Source organism: Ammospiza nelsoni, chromosome 17 (genome assembly GCF_027579445.1).
Source record: "Ammospiza nelsoni isolate bAmmNel1 chromosome 17, bAmmNel1.pri, whole genome shotgun sequence".
NCBI lineage: Eukaryota > Metazoa > Chordata > Aves > Passeriformes > Passerellidae > Ammospiza > Ammospiza nelsoni.
The window spans coordinates 14,877,561-14,896,989 of NC_080649.1; the positions used below are offsets into that span (position 1 = coordinate 14,877,561).

General features: G+C 54.8%; 2 protein-coding genes across 8 annotated transcripts in view; both read left to right on the forward strand.

Annotated features, from left to right (window-relative positions):
• The first annotated feature begins 1,207 nt into the window (after nt 1–1,207).
• LOC132080963 (nucleoside diphosphate kinase 3-like) lies at nt 1,208–7,002 on the forward strand. Of its 2 annotated transcripts, none has more exons than XM_059484390.1 (5): nt 1,208–1,597; nt 1,924–2,075; nt 2,489–2,590; nt 3,471–3,583; nt 4,877–7,002. In XM_059484390.1, exons 1-5 carry the CDS (start codon nt 1,426–1,428, stop codon nt 4,992–4,994), a joined length of 657 nt encoding a protein of 218 aa, XP_059340373.1. In that variant the 5' UTR covers nt 1,208–1,425; the 3' UTR covers nt 4,995–7,002. The 2 variants fall into 2 exon arrangements, with proteins under 2 accessions (XP_059340373.1, XP_059340374.1); XM_059484391.1 differs by having other exon boundaries at nt 1,214–1,597; nt 1,945–2,075.
• Nucleotides 7,003–10,128: 3,126 nt separating this feature from the next.
• UBN1 (ubinuclein 1) overlaps nt 10,129–19,429 on the forward strand; it is a 29,030-nt gene continuing 19,729 nt past the window's right edge. For all 6 annotated transcript variants that reach the window (XM_059484525.1, XM_059484527.1, XM_059484523.1 and 3 more), the window contains exons 1-6: nt 10,129–10,926; nt 12,442–12,528; nt 13,406–13,501; nt 14,044–14,178; nt 14,616–14,719; nt 15,820–16,249. In XM_059484525.1, coding sequence (XP_059340508.1) covers nt 10,687–10,926; nt 12,442–12,528; nt 13,406–13,501; nt 14,044–14,178; nt 14,616–14,719; nt 15,820–16,249 — 1,092 coding nt within the window. In that variant the 5' untranslated portion in view covers nt 10,129–10,686. The remainder of the gene's footprint in view (nt 10,927–12,441; nt 12,529–13,405; nt 13,502–14,043; nt 14,179–14,615; nt 14,720–15,819; nt 16,250–19,429) is intronic.

Below are 19,429 nucleotides of genomic sequence, written 5' to 3' on the forward strand. Positions count from 1 at the left end.
GAGAATAGAATAGCCTCGGGGTACAGACCTGGGAACAGCCCCGGGAACAGCCCGGGAACAGACTGGGAACAGCCCCGGGAACAGCCCCGGGAACAGACCCGGGAACGGACTGGGAACAGCCCGGGAACAGCCCCGGGAACAGCCCCGGGAACAGACTGGAAACAGCCCGGGAACGGACTGGGAACAGCCCGGGAACAGCCCCGGGAACAAACCCGGGAACAAACCTGGGAACAGCCCCGGGAACAGCCTGGGAACGGACTGGGAACAGACCTGGGAACGGACCTGGGAACAGCCCCGGGAACAGACACGGGAACAGACCTGGGAACAGACTGGGAACAGACTGGGAACAGACTGGGAACAGCCCGGGGAACAGACTGGGAACAGACCTGGGAACAGACCTGGGAACAGACTGAGAACAGCCTCGGGAACAGCCTCTGAATACAGCTCTGGGAACAGCTTTTGGGAACAGCCTTTGGGAATAGAACAGCCTCTGGGAACAGCCTTTGGGAATAGAACAGCCTCTGAATTCAGCTCTGGGAACAGCCCCGGGAACAGCCTCTGGAAACAGCCCTGGGAATAGCTCTGGCACCGCCCTCGCCTCCTGAGCAGTGCCCACGGCTCCACAAGGGACAGAGTTTATCCTACAAAGGCTTTTCCACGGGCAGAATAACAACCGTACTGGAGCAAAGGGGTCAGCTTTCCTCAGGCAAAGCCACGCACTGGACCACCGGGATGCAACCACTAATTATTGATTGGTACAAACGTGGGAATGATTTACTCAAAACAGTCTTGGATAAAGCAGCTGGGTCCCTGCTGTTTGGAGACGGATCCCTGCTTGTCCCAGCCGAGAACAGAGGAGAGGGAGCAGAACACTGTCTCTGAACACGAGACGCGAGATGGAAGCAGAGCCAGCACCCCATGAGGCACCTGAGCAGCTCTGGGAGCAAAGCCAGCCCTCCACAGGGCACCTGGTGCAGGTATTTCATGGGCTGGTGTTTCCAGAGGCTGATTTTGGAGGGAGCTGAACCAAGAGGTGAGTTCCTGAGCACAGGAAATGGAGCCCTGGAGTGCAGTGCTGACGAGCCCTGAGACTGAGAGGGCACTGACAGCCGGGTCTGACAAATGGAACATGGAATCAGTGCATGGCCCTGGGGAACACAGAACTCCTCTTCCTGAGCTCCCTGCCCGGGCCAGAGGGGCTGCTCAGTACCGCAGCAGCCGCCCCACACCGGCCTGGTCTATAGTGTGCAGTAACAACCGCAACGACAGAGACGGCGGAGGGAAAAGTCTTATAAACACCCGGGGCGCTGTCGCAGCGGCACAGGGGAGCTCAGAGCCGGCACCAAGGAGGCCGCGGCCGGGACATCTCGCCCCGGTGGAGCCCGGTGTGTCCCACCGGGCCTGCACCGGGCCCCGCCCGTTGCCATGGGAACGGGCCGTTCCCGGTGTCCCCGTGTCTCGGCCCCGCCGCTCCGCTCCCCCGGCACGATGGTTCCGCGGGGGGCGGTGACAGCGCGGGGGGAGCGCGGCCCCTTTAAGAGCGGCGCCGCCATGATCTGCCTGGTGCTGGGGCTCCTCGCCGGCCTCTTCCACAATGGTACGGAACGGAACGGGACCCGCGGCCGGGGTCTGAGGAGCAGGGACCCCCACTCCCTTTGTGCCTGAGGGCCAGGGACCTCCCTTCCCCGGGAGAGACCCCGCGGTTGAAGGCCCAGGCCAGGCCCCGCTGTCCCTGTGCCCTCTGCGGCCAGCACCGCCCTGGCCTGCCCTGCCCTCCCCTGCGGGAACCTGGGAACCCTCTGTGTCCTGTACCCCCCTGGGAACCCTCTGTGCCCTGTACCCCCTTTGTCCCCTCAGCTGAGGTCCTGGCACCCCCTGTGCCCGCTTGGCTGAGGGCCCGCAGGCGCCCCCTTCCCCCCTCAGAGCTCTGCCCTGTCCCTGCAGCCCTCGGCGGGGTCCATGAACGAACCTTCGTGGCCATCAAACCGGACGGGGTGCAGCGGCGCCTGGTGGGGGAGATCATCCGGCGCTTCGAGAGGAAAGGGCTGCAGCTGGTGGGGATGAAGCTGCTGCAGGTGAGGGCCGGGCCCAGCCAGCCTGGGGGTCCCTGGAGTGGAGGAGCCCCTGCCAGCCTGGGGGTCCCTGGATTGGAGGAGCCCCTCGGCCCCCCAAGCCGTGGCTGTGCTGGTGACTGCTGGGGTTCTGCCTGTAGAGCCTGCTGGTGTCACTCGCAGCTCAGAGGAGAGCTGGCACTGGGAGGGTGATTCCAGCTGTGGGGAACATGTCTGCCCTTGGTTGTGCCCATACTCCAGGCTGGCACTGTAATCCAGCAGCTGGAAACGCCTGTCTGTGTCAGGCTGCCGCTGTTTCACTCCTGGAATTGGGCATCTGTGCAAGAGCTTCATTCTGTGAATTTCCTGCATCCCTGAGGTGCAGCCCTTGCCCAGGTGCCCCTGAGGGAGCAGATTGAGCTGTGTGCTCTGTGCAGGCCTCGGAGGAGCTGCTGAAGGAACACTACAGCACCCTGCGGGACCGGCCCTTCTACGGCCGCCTGGTGAAGTACATGAGCTCCGGGCCCATCGTAGCCATGGTGAGTGCTGCCAAGGGACAGGGACACAGTGCCAGGTGTGTGCCTGCTGGCACAGTGGAAGTAAGGTGATATTGTTTTGCAGAGATAACCAAAAACTCCACAAATTTGTGGAAGTTGTAAAGCTGGTATGTTTATTACAGCACTGGATGCATGTGGAGATTTCTCTCTTTAAAAGGCACGTGTACTTTGGGAACTTCAGGTCCCTTTTTATCCCCCTCTCAAATACATATACATACAATTTCACAATTGGTTCACACATATTCATTTTTACGAATTTCGAGTGACATTTGCTGCTAGTTGTTTATCAGAAAGAATTCTTAAGTCAGGTTGACCTGTTCTCATAGCAATTTCTCTTTATCACTCTCTGTCTCCCCCCCTTATCTCTGTCCTTCACTGAAGCAGTTTCTCTGAGCCTAGTCTTTGCAGTCAGGCTAAATAGCTATGTTTTCTAACCACAGACTCAAAGATGTACATTTCACCTAAATCAAAATGGATTTCTACTCTGGAGAATTTTTACTCTGTCTCAATATCCCCACTCAGAGGGTCTCTTGAAGCTGTTCTGAACTGCAGGGATGTTTTCTGTTAAATCATAGAATTGTTTAGGTTCGAAGGGATCCTTAAGGTCTCATTCCACCCCCTGCCATGGCAGGGGCACCTTCCACTAGACCAAGGTTGCTCCAAGCCCTATCCAGCCTGGCCTTGAGCACTTCCAGGAATGGGGAGAAATCCACTGACAATTTGGATTATTTTCCAAAATCAACTTTGGAAGAATAATTTGGAGACACCCTTTGCTGTCTGTCACCAGGGTGGGGAGTTCAGAGGGCAGCTGTGACCTGCTGGGGCAGCTGTGGAAGCTGATCCTGCTTTTGCTCTCCTGTAGGTCTGGCAGGGCCTGGATGTGGTGAAAACCGTTCGCTCCATGATCGGGGAGACCAACCCAGCTGAGTCCAGGCCTGGCACCATCCGAGGAGACTTCTGTGTTGAAGTTGGCAAGTGAGAGCTGTGACTTTTTCTTCCCTCAGTGTTTCAGGGCATCCTGTCCAGGCATTCCTATGCTAAGCCTGCCAGGAATGAGTCTGCATTCCCAGAGCAGAAGTTTTCCCTTTTGTGCTCAGACCAGAGCTGAGCTCTGCTTGCCAGGGTTGGCTTTAATAGGAGGAAGAGCCTGGGTTGTGTCTTTCCTTCCTCCTGAGTGCTCTGTTGAAAGCAGGTGGGCTTTGCCTGTTTTCCTCTGCTAATCAGGACTGTCAGGCTGTGAAGAGGAAGGGGGGCTCCCACTCAGTCCTTTCATGGGAACAGGTGAATATCCATGGCTCGTGACCTTGGGTGGCCCCAGCCTGGCTCTTACTGAACCATCCTGCCTTAGATCTGTTTCCTGGTGTCTGACACCAACCCTGCTTTGATGGAAGGGGGAAAATCTGGAATCCCTGACATAAAAAATGCACATCCTAGAGCTACAGCCACTTGCAGCTTCTCCTGTAGCAAAAAAAAAGGTTCCTCAGCACAGGAGGGGGGAGTGCTGGGAGCTGGCACTGCTGGAAGGATGAATGGTGTGGGATAGGAAGGGATATTGTGGTGTAGGAGCATCAGGGGGCAGGATGGTTGGGACAGAGTCAGAGATCTCTGCAGCCAGGTCAGGAACTTGGGGTTTATTGCAAAGGGCCTGGGGGCAGGGCCCTGCTGGGAGCTGCCAAACACAGCTCAGAGCAGCCTGAGAGAAGAGAGGGGCAGAGAGGATGAGAGGATAAGAGAGCAAGAGGGTAAGAGAGCGAGGTTCCCATTGCAATACAATAAATCTTCTTCTGTGTTGAATATTCTCATTCTCACTAACCAGTCTAGTACAAGATACAAATCCTATAGCATTTCCATACAGCCTGTAAGAATCACTACATTACTGTGTTACATTTTAAACCCTAAAAACTCCTCTTTAAACCCCTTCTGCCAAGCCAGTAAGGTCTGCTGCGACCCTTAGACCTGCCTGCAAGCAGAGGGTGTTGTTCCATCAAAAAGAGATCACCTTCAGCCAGCCACACCATTGTTTTCCTGTTGTTCAGTAAGAGATCTCAAAGCTTGCTTTCATTTCAATCTCACTTATAGTTTCCATATTCTCAAAATATTTTGCCAGGCAATCATATTTATAAAGCTTTCCTGTCTCATCTTCCCCAGCATTGTGGGACAGGACTGGCTCCATCACTTTAATCAAGTTGGTCAAGGGGGAATTTTGCAGGCTGCAGCATCCCTCTCCCACCTTTCCCAGCTTGGTGAGAGCTTTCTCCTCACCCACAGGAACGTGATCCATGGCAGTGACTCAGTGGAGAGTGCCCAGCAGGAGATCTCGCTGTGGTTCCGGCCCGAGGAGCTGCCGTGCTGGGAGGACACGGCTGCACGCTGGATCTACGAGTGAGCAGCAGGCCCAGGGCAGCTCATCCTCCTGCTGGGACACAGCACATCTCCATCCATCTCCTGGCAGCTGCTGGGCTGGCTGCAGGTCCTCTGTGGGATTCCTCTTCTGCCTGTGGATGCTGGGAGCTGGGCTGTGTGTGGAACTCTGCTTCAGCTCCTGCCAAGGGCAGCTCTTTGTTTTTTTTCCTCTCTCTGCTCTAGTAAGTAGTTGGTATTGTTGCTCTGTTTGCTGCAGCATCTTAAATCCCAAGTAGCTCAAGCTGATTAATTGTAGCAAAACTTGGGCTCTTGGCCCATTTTCTGGGTGTTCTCATCCCTGCCTGGAGCAGGAGAATGTGTTTTCCTTGCTGCTGGGAGAGGTGCTGGTCACAAGGTGATGGGCTTGACAATTTACCTGCTTTTCTAGAAGGCTTTTCACCAAAGGCTCTTAAAAAATCAGGCTGCTGTAGGATAAGGGAGCAAATTCTCAGTTTGGAGTTCATTCCAAGACAAGGAATGAAGGATGGGACAGTTCTCTCTCCCTTGGTGGGAGCCCTGGGTGCTGGGCTGGCAGAAACTCACCCAGTTCCTGATGTGATGAGCGAGTCCATGGAAGGAAGAATCTCCAAATGCTGCTAAACACACAATTCCTCAGGCTCTGCTTCCTGGGCTGTGGCTGTGGGGTGGGAAGCAGCTCCTTCAGGTCTGCTCTGGTTCTCTGGGGTCAGAGAGACCCAGAAACAGCCAGACCATGCATGGCCCTGACCCAGCCTGACACCAGACTGTCCCTCCCTGGTCACTGATGTGAGGCAGCAGCCACAGGAAGAGAGGGGGAGAGGGGGGCAGGGAAGGGTTTGTGGATGTGGGGCTCAGGAAGGACTGTTTAGGGGAGTATTTAGTTCCTCTTGTGAGACTGTGGAGTCCTGATACTGAGCTCTGGCAAGTGCCAGGATCTTCCTTGTCCCCCTGAGAGCTTGCAGTGGAGCTTTCCTGCTGGGAGGGTGTCTGGAAACCAGTTTGTAACGGGCTGGACACCATCTGTGGGCTGTTCCTGGGCCACCCAGCTCCTCAGAGCTGTGCCTGAGCTCCCTGTGCAGCCTCACCAGAGCAAAAGGACAGGGACAGTGACATTGAGTCGTGCCATGGAACAGGGACATGGTTAAACCAAGGGAACAAGATCCCAGGGCTCTCCTGTGTGCAGGATGAGCTTGACCTGTGCCCTGGAAGTCTGTCCCTCTGGCTGCTCAGCTTTGTAGGTGCTGGGGAATGAGGGCAGCTCTGGGGGAGCAGAGTGAGGTCACCCCCAGCCCTGCTCTGTGCTGGGCCCAGGTGTGGGGCTGAGCAGGGCAGGGGTGGGAGGTGTCCCCCAGTGAGTGGGGCTGTCCAGCTGCCTCAGCCAAGGCTCCTCCTGCCTTGGGGCCTCCTCCAAGCACTGTGTCCAGCTCTAAATACCTGACAGATCCCATTTGCTCCTGGAACTTGTCCACTTGGCTGAACCTGGAGTCTGGCTGCAGCAGGGCTGCAGGAGAAGGTGCTGGTGAAGACTGAGGTGGGAGGAAGGCCATGTTTGTTGTTTAACAGATGCATTTAGAAGAGCTGCTGGCACCAAGAGCTGCCAGCTCTGACACAGGAAAACTCTGCCCAAATAGCTGAACTTCATCTCCTGCCAGTGCCTCCTCCTGAAGGATCCCTCTTCTCCCTGTCTGCACAGACAAGACTGAAGATGCCTCCTGGTTCAAAGTGCACTGAACTCCAGTCAGATACAGACCTGACTCACTGAGACACAATCCCAGCCCGTCCTCTCCTCTCTGTGTGTGTAGGTTTGGTGTCTGCCATGACCTTGTCCTGCTCTGGGGCACGATGGGGCAGCAGCTGCAGGGAAAGGGCCCCCCCAGACCCTGCCAGGAGCTGAGCTGTGCCTGCTGTTCCTCGAGCCCCTGGGGACTTTTAATTGCTTTGCATGTTGGTTTCTGCTGCTTCTCCTCTGTCCAAAACTGTGTTAAAGTGTAATAATAAATGTTGAAGCTGTCTGTTGTTCCTTTTGGGGCCCTTGAAGGCAGGAGGCTGCAGGTGCTTGTCAAAAATAGCCTGGGCAGCAGCGTGGAGGGGAGGTTTGGGTGTCAGAGCTGGAGGAGGTGAAGGCAGCAGAGATGCCCCTGTTTCTGCCCTGTGCAGGGTTTTGTGCTTCCCACTGAAGCAGAAGCCTGGCTGGGTGGTGTTCAGTGGAGCCAGGCTGATGCTGTGGCACCACATGCTCATGGCAGCAGAAACAGCAGGGGCTGTGCTCCTGCAGGAATCACAAAACCCAGAATAGCTGGGGCTGGAAAAGACCTCTGGAGATCACTCAGTTCCCTGTGAGAGCAGGCTCACATGGAGCAGCCATCACAGGAATGAGTCCAGGTGGGTTTGGTATGTCTCCAGAGCAGGAAACTCCAAACTCTCCCTGGGCATCTGCTCCTGTGCTTTGCCACCCTCAGTGTAAAGAAATTCTTCCTCATCTTGAGGGGGGACTTCTTGTGTTTTACTTTCTGGCTGTTGCTCCTTCTCCTTTTGCTGGGCACCACTGGAAGAGCCCTGCCCATCCTCTTGGGGGATGCCAGCCCATGTCAGACCCTGCTTTCTGCTCCTGGGGCCTTTCCCTGGATTACCATCTAAAGAGTTGGGTCTGAGCTGCTGCTGTCAGCCAAACAAACACAGAGCATTTGAAAATGAAAGATGGTTACAAATTTTATGGGACAGGAAATGGCTTTTGACCTGTTCTCTCCATAGTTTTGATCCATGTTCTCTCTTTGGACCTGTTCTCTGCACAGTTTTGCTCCCAGGTGTGTCTGCTGGGCTGCTCTCCAGCCTCTCATCCCCCAGACTGTGTCCAGCCCTGCCCAGGTGCAGGTTCCAGCACTGCTGCTGTTGGATCTCACTCAGGCTGTGCCTGCCCAGCTCCCTGTGAGGCCCTTGGGGCTCCACAGCCCCTTCAGGTCACTGTTGTTGGCAAACCTGCTTAATGGATGGTAAATTCCTGGATTTGGAGCATTTGTAAAAACATTCAAGAGCACCAGCCCTCAGACAGAGCCCTGTGTAACCCCACTGGTGACTGTCCTTTGTCCCTGCCCTGGAAAATCCAGTTCCATGGCAATAATGGGATTTTCTCCTCTTTCTCCCTGGATTTGGAGGGGTCTCCTTTCATTCCAGCCTCATCCCAGCTTTGCTGCCATATCCAGCCACCCAAATAATGGGATTTTTGGATCTTCCTGCACATCTGGATGTTCCAGCCCCTTCCCCACCATCCCTGGAAATTCTGGGAAAACCAGGCTGGATACAGGGAAAGCCATTTGGGGCCATTCCTGATGTGACCCCATTTGCCGGAATCCTTTGAGCTTGACCTGGCAGTGCCTCTCACCCATGCCAAGGGTGGAGCTGTGTGAAAGACAGCTCATCCAAGAGAGTGTGGGAGATGGTGCTAAAGCTTTGCTAAAACCCCAACCCACCCCATCCACTGCCTTCCCAAAGATGGCTGACACAGAGCTGGGAGGAGGGGATATCTCAAAGGGTCGTGTGGCCCTTCAGAGGGACCTCACAGGGGCAGAGGAATCTTCTGGAATCCAGAGCAGGCTCCTCCAGCTAGGGAGGAACAACCCCAGGTACCAGGCTCTGTGGAGAAGAGTGACACTGACTGCTCCTGACCAGCCCAGGAGGGTCCTGGAGGGGTGAGGAGGGGATCCTGCCCCTGTGCCCAGCCTGTGAGGCACAGCTGGGATGCTGTGTCAGGACAGGAGGGACATGGAGCTCCTGGAACAGGCCTGGTGGGGCTGTGAGGATGCTGAAGGGCCTGGAGCATCTCCTGGTGAGGAAAGGCTGAGGGAGCTGGGGCTGCTCAGCCTGTGAGGAGCCCCAGCTGAGAGGGACCCTCAGCCCTGGGTGTCCCTGGATGTACCTGGGTGCAAGGAGGGCTCAGAGCAGGGCCCAGGCTCTGCTCCAGGGCACCAGAGCCACGGGCAGGGACTGAGCCCAGCAAGTCCCAAATGAACACAAAAAACTTCCTTGTACAGTGGCACAGGCTGCCCAGAGAGGGAGTGGAGTGTGTTACTAGAGATGTTTCAGAGCTGTCTGGACTGGCCCTGCCTGAGCCAGCAGCTGGGACCAGGTGAGCCAGGTGGGCCCTTCCAGCTGAACCATTGTGTGACTCTGGGCAATCAGTGCCTCTCCAAATGGGAATGAAGCAGATGGAGCAGGAATTCCCTCTGTGAGCCCACCCTGGCTGTGACTGCTGCCTGCATTGTCTCTCAAGGGGTTTTCAGCAATTCCCTAAATAACCTCCAGGATTTCAACACTGAAGTGGGACTGACAGGCTTGTAGGTTGTAGGGTCTTCTTCCTTAAATCTGCTTGAGAACTGCGACATTTATCACCTTCCACTCAACAGAGGCTGTCCAGACTCCCCAAACCCTGAAAAACTATGGAGAGGTGGCAGGGTGACACCAGCAGTGCCCTGGGGTGGAGCAGTTTTATAAATACTCCAAATCCAGGAATCTCATCGTGTCCCGAACAGGTTCAGGGGGCTGCTGTGAGTCTGCCATCGTCCAGCACAGGCCTGCAGCCTTATCCATGAGAGCCCCTATTTAAATATATCAGATTATTCTGTTATCCCTTATCGTTACATTCCCTACGTCGCAAATCATTCTATGGAAGAAACCTCGGCTTCTTTAAGGGACACGAGGGGCAGGACGAACGCAGCTTCCTGGAGGCTTCACGCCATTGATTCCTATGAGGCTTCACAAACGCTGCTGTGTGAGCGAAGCGGGCTCGGGCAGCCTCTGCGCGCGCTCCCTCAGGGGCCGCCGCCATCTCCCCGCCCCAGCCTCCGCCGCGCGCGGGCCGCCGGGACGGGGCGGTGCCGGCGCCGGGGATTGGCCCGCCGCGATCACGTGGCGAGGGGCAGCGGTCCGCGAGCTTTTCCCGCGAGGTGTGGCCGCGCCGGCGGCCGCTGATTGGTCGCGGTGCGAGGCGTGGCCGCTGGAGCGGTCGCTGATTGGCCGTGGCGCGCGCGGCCCGGCGCGAGGGCAGCACCGCCCACGTGACGCGGGCGCGGGGCCGGAGCGGGCCCGGAGCGGCGGCTGAGGCGGCGGTGAGTGAGGGCGGGCCCGGCACCGGCACCGCGGCCTCGGACCGCCCCTCTGCTCCCTCCGGCGGAGCTGCCTCCCCGGGCCCCGCTCGGCCCCTGTCCCAGAGACAGCGGTGAGCGGGCCTCCGTGCAGCGGGACATCGCGCGGCCGGAGCGCAGCCCGGGCCCGGGAGGTGCAGCCCCGGCCCGAGAGGTGCAGCCCGGCCCGGTGTTCGTGCCCAGGGCTCCCGGGCCGCGTCAGAGCGAGTGTGGCGGGCTGGTTTTGTTACCCGCAGCTGGATTTCCTTCAGCCCTTACCCATGGAGCGGTGTGGTGCGAGGAGAGAGAGCCGCGATGGAGCTGGAGGGATGGCGAGGAACTGCCGGTGCTGGAGGGAGCACTGCTACAAGGCTTGACTTCTTTCTTTCTCTCCTTTTTCTCTCTGATGATTGCAGCGAGCGCTCGCAGCACGGCCCTTTGTCACTTCCCGGGAAAACTCCGAAAGCAAAGCCCTCGTTCCGCTGCCAGCATCCTCCGCTACCCGCGCTGAAACCCCACAGACCTTTCCTAATGCCATGGGGACGATGCCGTGAGGCCTGGTAAGGCTCGGCCATAGCCATGACAGAGCCGCACCGGGTGTCGTTCACCACTCTGCACGGGCCCCTGAGCAGCAGCTTCCTCAAGAGGTCTCGCAAGGACGAGGCGGAGCAGCCCCCGGAGGCGGAGCCGGCGGCCACGGCCGTGCGCATCACCCTGACCCTCTTCGAGCCCGACCACAAACGCTGCCCCGAGTTCTTCTACCCCGATCTCCTCAAGAGCTGCCGGGGGAAAGTTAAAGGGAGTTCTTCAGGTGATAAGGTGAGTGTCCCTGGGGGATCTGTGCGGATCTGTGCTGCAGCTGAACGTCTCAAGGGCTGTCTCAGTTGTGAGAGCTGGGTCTGTGTTTGCTGCGAGTGCTGCGAGGAGGGAGGAGGGTGGGTGAACATTGACCCACAGGCTGGGGTGCTTGTTGTCAGGCCATGCTGGGGCACTCCTTTGCCCTGCTGAAATGTGGTGTTGTGCTGTGGCAGGTGTGGGATGTGATGCTCATTCAGTGGATCTAAAGTGAGTTTTGGTACCTGGGCAGCAGGTAGTGATAAGGAGCTGTTTTCCAAAGGGGACATGAATGAAAACTCCTGTAGCATCTAAAGTTTGAGTTAGGAGTGTTTGTCTGTGAAAAGAAACTTACTGGATTCTGTTTCTTTTACTGTTTGCCTTCAGGACTGTTAGCAGTCAGTTGATGTTTTATGCCATTTAATTTTTGGGAGTGTTTTCTGGGGTTTGTGAGAAGCAGAGGCAGGTACAAAACGAGCTGGGAAAGCACCCAAACCACAGGGACACTCTCAGAATCCCAGCATAGTTTGGCTTAGAAAGGGCCTTAAAGCTCATCCCATCCCACCCCTGCCATGGCAGGGACACCTCCCACTGTCCCAGGTCACTCCCAGCCCTGCCCAGCCTGGCCTTGGGCACTGCCAGGGATCCAGGGGCAGCCACAGCTGCTCTGGGCACCCTGTGCCAGGGCCTGCCCACCCTCACAGGGAACAATTCCTAATTCCCAATATCCCATCCAGCCCTGCCCTCTGGCAGTGGGAGCCATTCCCTGTGTCCTGTCCCTCCATCCCTTGTCCCCAGTCCCTCTGCAGCTCTCCTGGAGCCCCTTCAGGCCCTGGCAGGGGCTCTGAGGTGTCCCTGGAGCTTCTCCTCTCCAGGTGAGCACCCCCAGCTCTCCCAGCCTGGCTCCAGAGGGGCTCCAGCCCTTGGGGTGTCTCCATGGACTCCCCTGGACTCTCTCCAGCAGCTCCAGGTCCTGCTGCTGTTGTTCCCCAGATCTGGGGGCAGCTCTGCAGGTGGGGTCTCACCTGAGGGGGCAGAATCCCCCCCTCCTGCTGCCCATAGCAGGGCTCAGCCCAGCACAGGGGGGTCTCTGGGTGCTTCCAGCCAGGGCAGGTCCAGCTGTCACCTTCCAGCCCCCCAAATCCCTTCATCTCCCAGCCTGCACTGATCCCACAGGTTCCAGGTGCTCCAGCATTTGGCTTGGTTGAACTTTGTGAGGTTCCCATGGTCCCAGCCCTCCAGCCTGCCCAGGTCCCTCTGGATGCCCTCCCACCCCTCAGGTGTGTCAGCCACCCCACACAGCTGGGTGGCATCCCCAGGCATGCTGAGAGTGCCCTGATCTCACTGTCCCTGGCACTGATGTTGATCAGCACTGTCCTAAAGGTTGCTTTATCTGAGCTTCTGCCCAGCTGCTCCATTCAGGATGGGTTTAATTCCTGCAGTTTTGGTGGCACTGTGACAGGATTGGCTGTCATTGTTTTACCCCCTTTGTTTCTGCAGAAGAAAGACCCAACTGATCCCTTCAATGATGAGGAAAAGGAAAGGCACAAAGTGGAGGCTCTTGCTAGGAAGTTTGAAGAAAAATATGTAAGTGTTGTTTTTTTTTTTAATTATGTTGTGTTGTTTTTTTAAATTATGTTCTTTGGGCTGGGCAGTGCTGTTCAGGTCTCAGGCAGTGCTTTTAATGCTCACTGGCTCTCAAGTTCCTGTTCTCCCCCAGTCCTTTATCCTGGCTGCCATGTGCTGCTTTTTATGTTCTTTTTCTGTCTCAGGGCTGCAAAAATAGTTCAGATTCATTCTTAAATCAGATGAGTCTGATTAAAGCAAATTACATGAACTAAAGTGAGCTGCAAATCACTTGCTGTGATTGATAAAACTGAGTTTTCCTTAAGCAAAAATGGATTCCTAGGCCTTGTTGCTGTGGCAGAGTGGAATGTTCAGAGTGTGAGCCTGGGGCTGTGATGAGGACAGTGCTGCATGGATCTCTCTTACCTGTCCTTTCTGTTCTTCCTTTTGCATTATTTCTTTGGTGGCACTAAAACCACACTGTGGTACCCTTTGGCACTTTGGGGCAGCAAGTTGTGTTGTTTTGTGGCACAGATTTGGCCCGTGGGTCCCCCTGGCACACTCTGTGTGTGTTTGATGCCTGCAGCACCGAGTCTGAACCTGCTGGAGCACTTGGGGAAGAGCAAGCCCTATGGAAGAGAGCCCTGACAGGATTGTTGGAGGGATGCAGACCCAGTTCAGTGTGGAGTCTGGCTGGAAGTTTTTCATTTGGCTGCACTGTTTTGTTTCTCTATGACAAGGCTTAAAACTGGATTTACCCCACCCTGGGAGTGCAGTGTGATGGGAGCCAGCCCTGCTTTGCTTCTGCTGTAGCTTTTGTGTCCTGGAGCCCTGTGTCAGAGTATCTGTGGGGTGCTGGGATGGAGAAGTGATCCCAGTGTCCGTGTTTGTTGTTCAGGGTGGCAAGAGGCGCAGGAAGGACCGGATCCAGGATCTGATTGATATGGGCTATGGCTACGATGAGTCCGACTCCTTCATCGACAACTCGGAGGCTGTGAGTGCAGGGGCTGGGGGTGCTGGGGCTGGGAGTGCCTAAAGGGGGCTGAGGGGAGGCTGAACCTGCTCTGGGACTGAGCCACGAGGCTGCCAGGGCCAGGGAGGGAGAGCTCTGGGGCAGGGGGTGAGCTCTGTGAGAGGGGCAGCTGTGTGGCAGGAGGTGCTGGTGGGCATCCAGAGTGTTCCTGGGGGAGCACAACCTTCTCGTGACCAGGGACAGGACTTGGGGGCATGGCTGGAGCTGAGCCAGGGAGCTTTAGGTGGGATATCAGGAAAAGGTTCTTCCCCTTTCAAGGAACAGCTTTCTCAGAGCCACAGCACCAAGCCTGTGTGAGCTCCAGAGCATTTGGACAACACTCTCAGGGATTGGGATTGTTGGGTTGTCTGTGCAGGGCCAGGAGCTGGACTCAATCTAATGGATCCCTTCCAGCTCAGCATGTTTTGTGATTCCCTGGATCCCACTGCATCCTCCAAGCAGCTGAGCTGTGGAATGAAGTAAGCAGGTCCCAGTGGCAATGAAGTGTTGTCTGTTCTTTGCAGTATGATGAGCTGGTTCCTGCCTCTCTCACCACCAAGTATGGAGGGTTCTACATCAACTCAGGCACGCTGCAGTTCCGGCAGGCCTCTGAGTCTGAGGATGACTATGTCAAAGAGAAGAAGAAGAAGTGTCCCAAGGTCAGGAAGGAGCTTTCTCAATGATCCCCTCTGTTACAGCTCAGAGCTTGCTGCATGAAAGTGTGTTAACATCCAGAGTGGGAGAGATTTATGACTTGGCGTGGACAGGATAGGGATAGGCACATGAAATCCCATTGTATCCTAAAATTTCTGAGTAAAATGAAGCATGTCTGGCATGGATAAGACTCTGGTGGGGTTACCTGGTTCCCAGAGCAGAGGTGGCAGCAGCTCCCTGTCACCCTGGAAGTCACAGCATTATGGGAGTGGTGTCAAATGCTGAAGGCAACACATGCCAGAGCCATGGAGAGGGATGTAGGGGGTTGGGTTGATGATCCTGTGTTTTCACATGCCTGGGAGAGGCCCCAGAGTGGCTCTGGGAGTGCTGGTGATGTTGTGGGAAACTCTTTGGTTGTGACTTGTTTTTAAACCCTCTGCAGAAGCGGAAGTTGAAAGATGGGGGTGAAAAAATAAAGAAGAAGAAGAAGGATGATTCTTATGACAAGGAAAAGAAATCAAAGAAGTCCAAGTTTCCAAAAGCTGGGTAAGGAGGGGAGGAGGCAATTCTTGCTGCTCAGCACCTTGTTCCAGGGTTCCAGGTGGCTGCAGTAGGAACCTGTTGCAGTGTGGGGTGGCTTCAATGCACATTGCAAACACCAGCAAGAAAACCCCTGTTGCTTCCCACGGTGGAAAAAGGGAAGGAGCACAGCTCCAGAGCAGCAGTGTGTGAGCATGGAGGGGCACAGCTGGCTGCAGGAGTGGTGTTGTTTTTGGAGCTCTGTTTAATGGGAGTAGATCTGGAGAGGAGAGGCAAAGATAACAACTGTTAGGGTGAAGCTGTGGGAGGAAAGGCAGGTGGGAAGGGCTTGGGGCTGCCAGGAGGGAGAGGTTACAAGGCAGGCTGTGTCACTGCTCTCTCTGGGCAGTCCTTTGTACTCCTGCCCAAAGTATTTCTTGGATGAGTGCTCAGCTCTTTTATAGCTTTTGGGCTGTAAAATGGAATGATTTTTCTTTTTGTTCTGAGTCCTCTTGTGCTGTAGCTCTGTCCATGCTTTGATCTGCCTGGCCTGTCTCTTTCAGTATCTATATCTGTTGCTTTTCATTAATTTCCTGTATTTTCCTCCTAAGTTTTTTTCCTTCTACCTTTAACTATTCTTTGTAATTTATTTTTTCCTGCATGGATCTGCTTTTGGGCAGCAGCAGCCCATGTGTCTGACATGGTATCAGTGTGTGATTCCTTCAAAGTGAGCAAGGAAAGGAATTTGCTCTCCTGGTTTTAACACAGCAGAAAGCTTCACACTAACTCTGTCCTGCCTCAGTTCCTCTGTACTAATTGTGCATTTCCCAACCTTCCTTGCTGGAATAACAATAATTTTTATGTAGCTAAGTGAAAGCAGAGCTCTGTGGAAGTCGTTTAGGCCCTAGCACCTCTCTGCAGTGAGTCAGGACAGACTTCTCTGAGCTGAGAAGAGCAGCCAGAACCCTGAGACTTTTAGAAGCTGTAAAATACTTTTGCTGCTGTAGTTGGTTAAGGAGCTAAGCCTTTTCAGGGAGTTGTGCCTGAAGTGAACTGGGGAAAAGGGACCCTGTCTGCTCCTTGGTCTTGTATTCAGTTCCCTTTCCCCCTCTACCCTTTGTTTGCAGCTTCACAGCATTAAATGCAAGTAAGGAGAAGAAGAAGAAGAAATACTCTGGAGCTCTCAGTGTCAAGGAGATGCTGAAGAAGTTCCAGAAGGAGAAGGATGCTCAGAAGAAGAAAGATGAAGAGCAGAAAGCGGTGCCCCCTTCCCCAGCAGACCCTGCAGGCCCAAGGGAGGCAGAGGCCATGGCTGACCCTCTGCTGTCCCTCTTTGGGCACGCCAGTGACAGTGACCTGCTGCAGGCAGCCTCAGCCATGGACTCCCTGAGCGAGCTGGACCTGGAGCGGCTGCTCAGCGAGTCCCCCGAGGGCAGCCCCTGCCCTGAGCTGGAGGATGGCAGCGAGCCTGCCTTGGAGCAGGAGTTCAAGCAGCCCCCATCCCTCCCCGAGGGGCTGCCTGCCCCCCTGGAGAAAAGGATCAAAGAACTGGCTCAGGTACAGCAGCTCCTGGGGACACTGGGGCTGGCGGGGACACAGCTCTGCTGGGAGGGTGACAGGAGGGTGTGACAGGAGGGTGTCTGTGTGTGTGTGTGTGTGTGTGACAGGAGGGTGTCTGTGTGTGTGTGTGACACAGGAGGGTGTCTGTGTGTGTGTGAAACAGGAGGGTGTGTGTGTGTGTGACAGGAGGGCACAGCTCTGTGTGTCTGACAGGAGGGCACAGCTCTGTGTGTGTGACAGGAGGGCACAGCTCTGCTGCCTGTGTGTGACAGTGACAGGAGGGCACAGCTCTGTGTGTGTGTGTGACAGGAGGGCACAGCTCTGTGTTTGTGTGTGACAGTGACAGGAGGGCACAGCTCTGTGTGTGTGTGTGACAGGAGGGCACAGCTCTGTGTGTGTGTGTGACAGGAGGGCACAGCTCTGTGTTTGTGTGTGACAGGAGGGCACAGCTCTGTGTGTGTGTGACAGTGACAGGAGGGCACAGCTCTGTGTGTGTGACAGGAGGGCACAGCTCTGTGTGTGTGTGACAGTGACAGGAGGACACAGCTCTGTGTGTGTGTGACAAGAGGGCACGGCTCTGCTGGCTCTGTGTGTGTGACAGGAGGGCACAGCTCTGTGTGTGTGTGTGACAGGAGGACACAGCTTTGTGTTTGTGTGTGACAGGAAGGCACAGCTCTGCTGGCTCTGTGTGTGTGACAGGAGGGCACAGCTCTGTGTTTGTGTGTGACAGGAAGGCACAGCTCTGCTGGCTCTGTGTGTGTGACAGGAGGGCACAGCTCCACTGGCTGTGTGTGGCAGCACACAGGGACAGAGCACACTCCAGTGGGAGTTTCCCAGATCACTGGAATCACACCTTTGTGTCACTCAGTTTCCTCTAAGTGATTTTCTTGAAGGCCCAGATGTGAAGTGATGTCCAAGTGCTGGATCTTGTCAGGTGCTGAATGTGACACTTGAGATCACAGCTGGCCAGGATTCCTTCTTTACCCCTCTTGGAAAAGTATGGACCTGGTGCAAGCAGTAATTTCCGAAGTCAGTTTGACATGAATGGACTGAAATGTGAATTACTGAGCCTGGGGTTCTGGTTTGGGTTGGGATGGAGATAATTTTCTCCAGAGTGGCTGTTTTGGGGCAGTTTTGAATTGTGCTGTACAGAGAGCTGATATCCCAGGGATGTTTTGTTGTTGAGCAGGGAGTGCTCACCCAGTGCCAAGGCCTCTGGTGCTCCCACCCCAGGCTGCCAGTGAGGGGCAGGAGGAGCTGGGAGGGGACAGCCAGGACAGGGATTCCAACAGGGATATCCCAGACAGGGGAGTCATGCTCAGCAGATAAAACTGGGGGAAAAGGAGGAGGGGATGTTTGTAGTGATGGCATTTGTTTCCCACATGAAACATGTGGTGGATGGAGCCCTGCTGTCCTGGGGATGGCTCAACACTGCCTGTCCATGGGGAGTGAGGAATGAATTCCTTGTTTTCTTTGCTTGCATGGCTTTTGCTTTCCCTGTTACACTGCCTTGTCTCATTCCATGGGTTTTCTCACTTTCACCTCTGTGATTTCCTGCCCCATCCCACCTGGGTGAGGGAGCAGCAGCTGTGAGGGGCTGAGTTGCAGGCTGGGGTTAAACCATGACAAGGACAAATGCCACCATAAGGTTTTCAATGTGCTGTGCTGGTCAGGACACTGAAGGGGTGCACAGTGTGTGTAAAATAAGAAGGTGCAGCTGGAAAGCACTGGCACAGTTGTGCACTGGGAGAAGGCCTGGAAAGCCCTGTAGATGGGGCTTGAGGATTTGCTAGAACCATTTCCATGTCACAGGCAGAGCCTTTGCTGAAGCTTGGGTACCACTGGAGCTGCACCAATTTGGCAATTTGAGTCCCTCAGCCATTTTTAACATCTGGTTGTTGGGGTCCCATTAGGGAGGAATGGATTCTTTGCTTCTTTTCTGCCAGGGCCAGGATTAAATGACCAGACAGTGTTTCTTGTCAGACTCAGATGTTTATTAGTTCTTATCTATGTCACAGTCTCACAAGCTGTGAGTTTTACAGTGCTTTTCTCTAACAAGGTAGAAAATGGCTATGTATCTCTCTCTATAAGGCCTTTTAAGGCTAAACTGTCCTATTAGGAAATTACACCAAAATTATTTTTACTTTTAACCCAATGACCAACCACCTGTGCCCACAATGTGGACTTTTTATCTAATTACACAAAACCACCCAAACCCATGGAAGAAGATGAAGAAGAAGGAGCAGCCTCTGCCCTAAAACCTCCATCTTGCTTTATATATATTACTATATTCTAAAACATTAAACTCTAAGTTTTCCACCACATATTACACACTTCTGTTCAAATTCCACACGCACAATCCCAGTTCTGTCATTCCATTCTGGAAGCTTCTCCACAGCCTCAGGTCAATGCAGTGTTCTCCTGGGGGTCAGTGCCTGGCAGCACAGAAAGTCTGAAATTCTCAGTGACCAGGGTTCCAGCAAAGGAGTGAAATATATTGATGTCTAGAAGGATGATCTTCTGTCTTTTCACCAGTAGCTCCTCCTGCAGGTGAGCTCCTTCTCCATAGTGTGATGTGCTTTGGGAAGCTCCAGTCTAATTTGGAGAAGGAAAACACTGGGTGCTGGTCAGGGATCTCTTCCTGGCCTGTCACAGTGTGGTGACAGCCTTGTGGTGTGAGGGCTGTCACCATCAGCCTGTCAGCAAGTGCTGGGAGGTTTTGTTCCTGCTGCTGGTGTGGTTTAAACATTGGTTTTAAGTCCTAAACATGCCCTTGGAGCTCTGTGGTGGTTCTGCCTCCTGGGGCACTTCAGTGCAGAGCACCTCTTGCTGAAGTGAGGGATGCTGAGTAATTCCTGTCACTGAAGATAAGCTGCTCTCAGAGAACTGTTCTGCTGAGTTGTGCACTGGGAGTGAGCAGATGTGAGGGGAGGAGGAGCTGAAGCAAGTATTGCCACAGCTGATAAAGATAATGGGCTCTTGGTGGATGTTTCTGTTTCAGAGAGCACCAAAACAGCTGTTTGTGGCTCTATCTGAGTTAAAGGAGAATATTTTGGAAGTTCCATGATATCAGGTTAATTGTTATGGTGTTGTGAAACAGTTTAATAGCAGAGTCCCCACTGGTTTCCCTGCTTAGATTTTCCTGCTGCTGTGTCTCTTGTGGCTGGATTGTGGGTG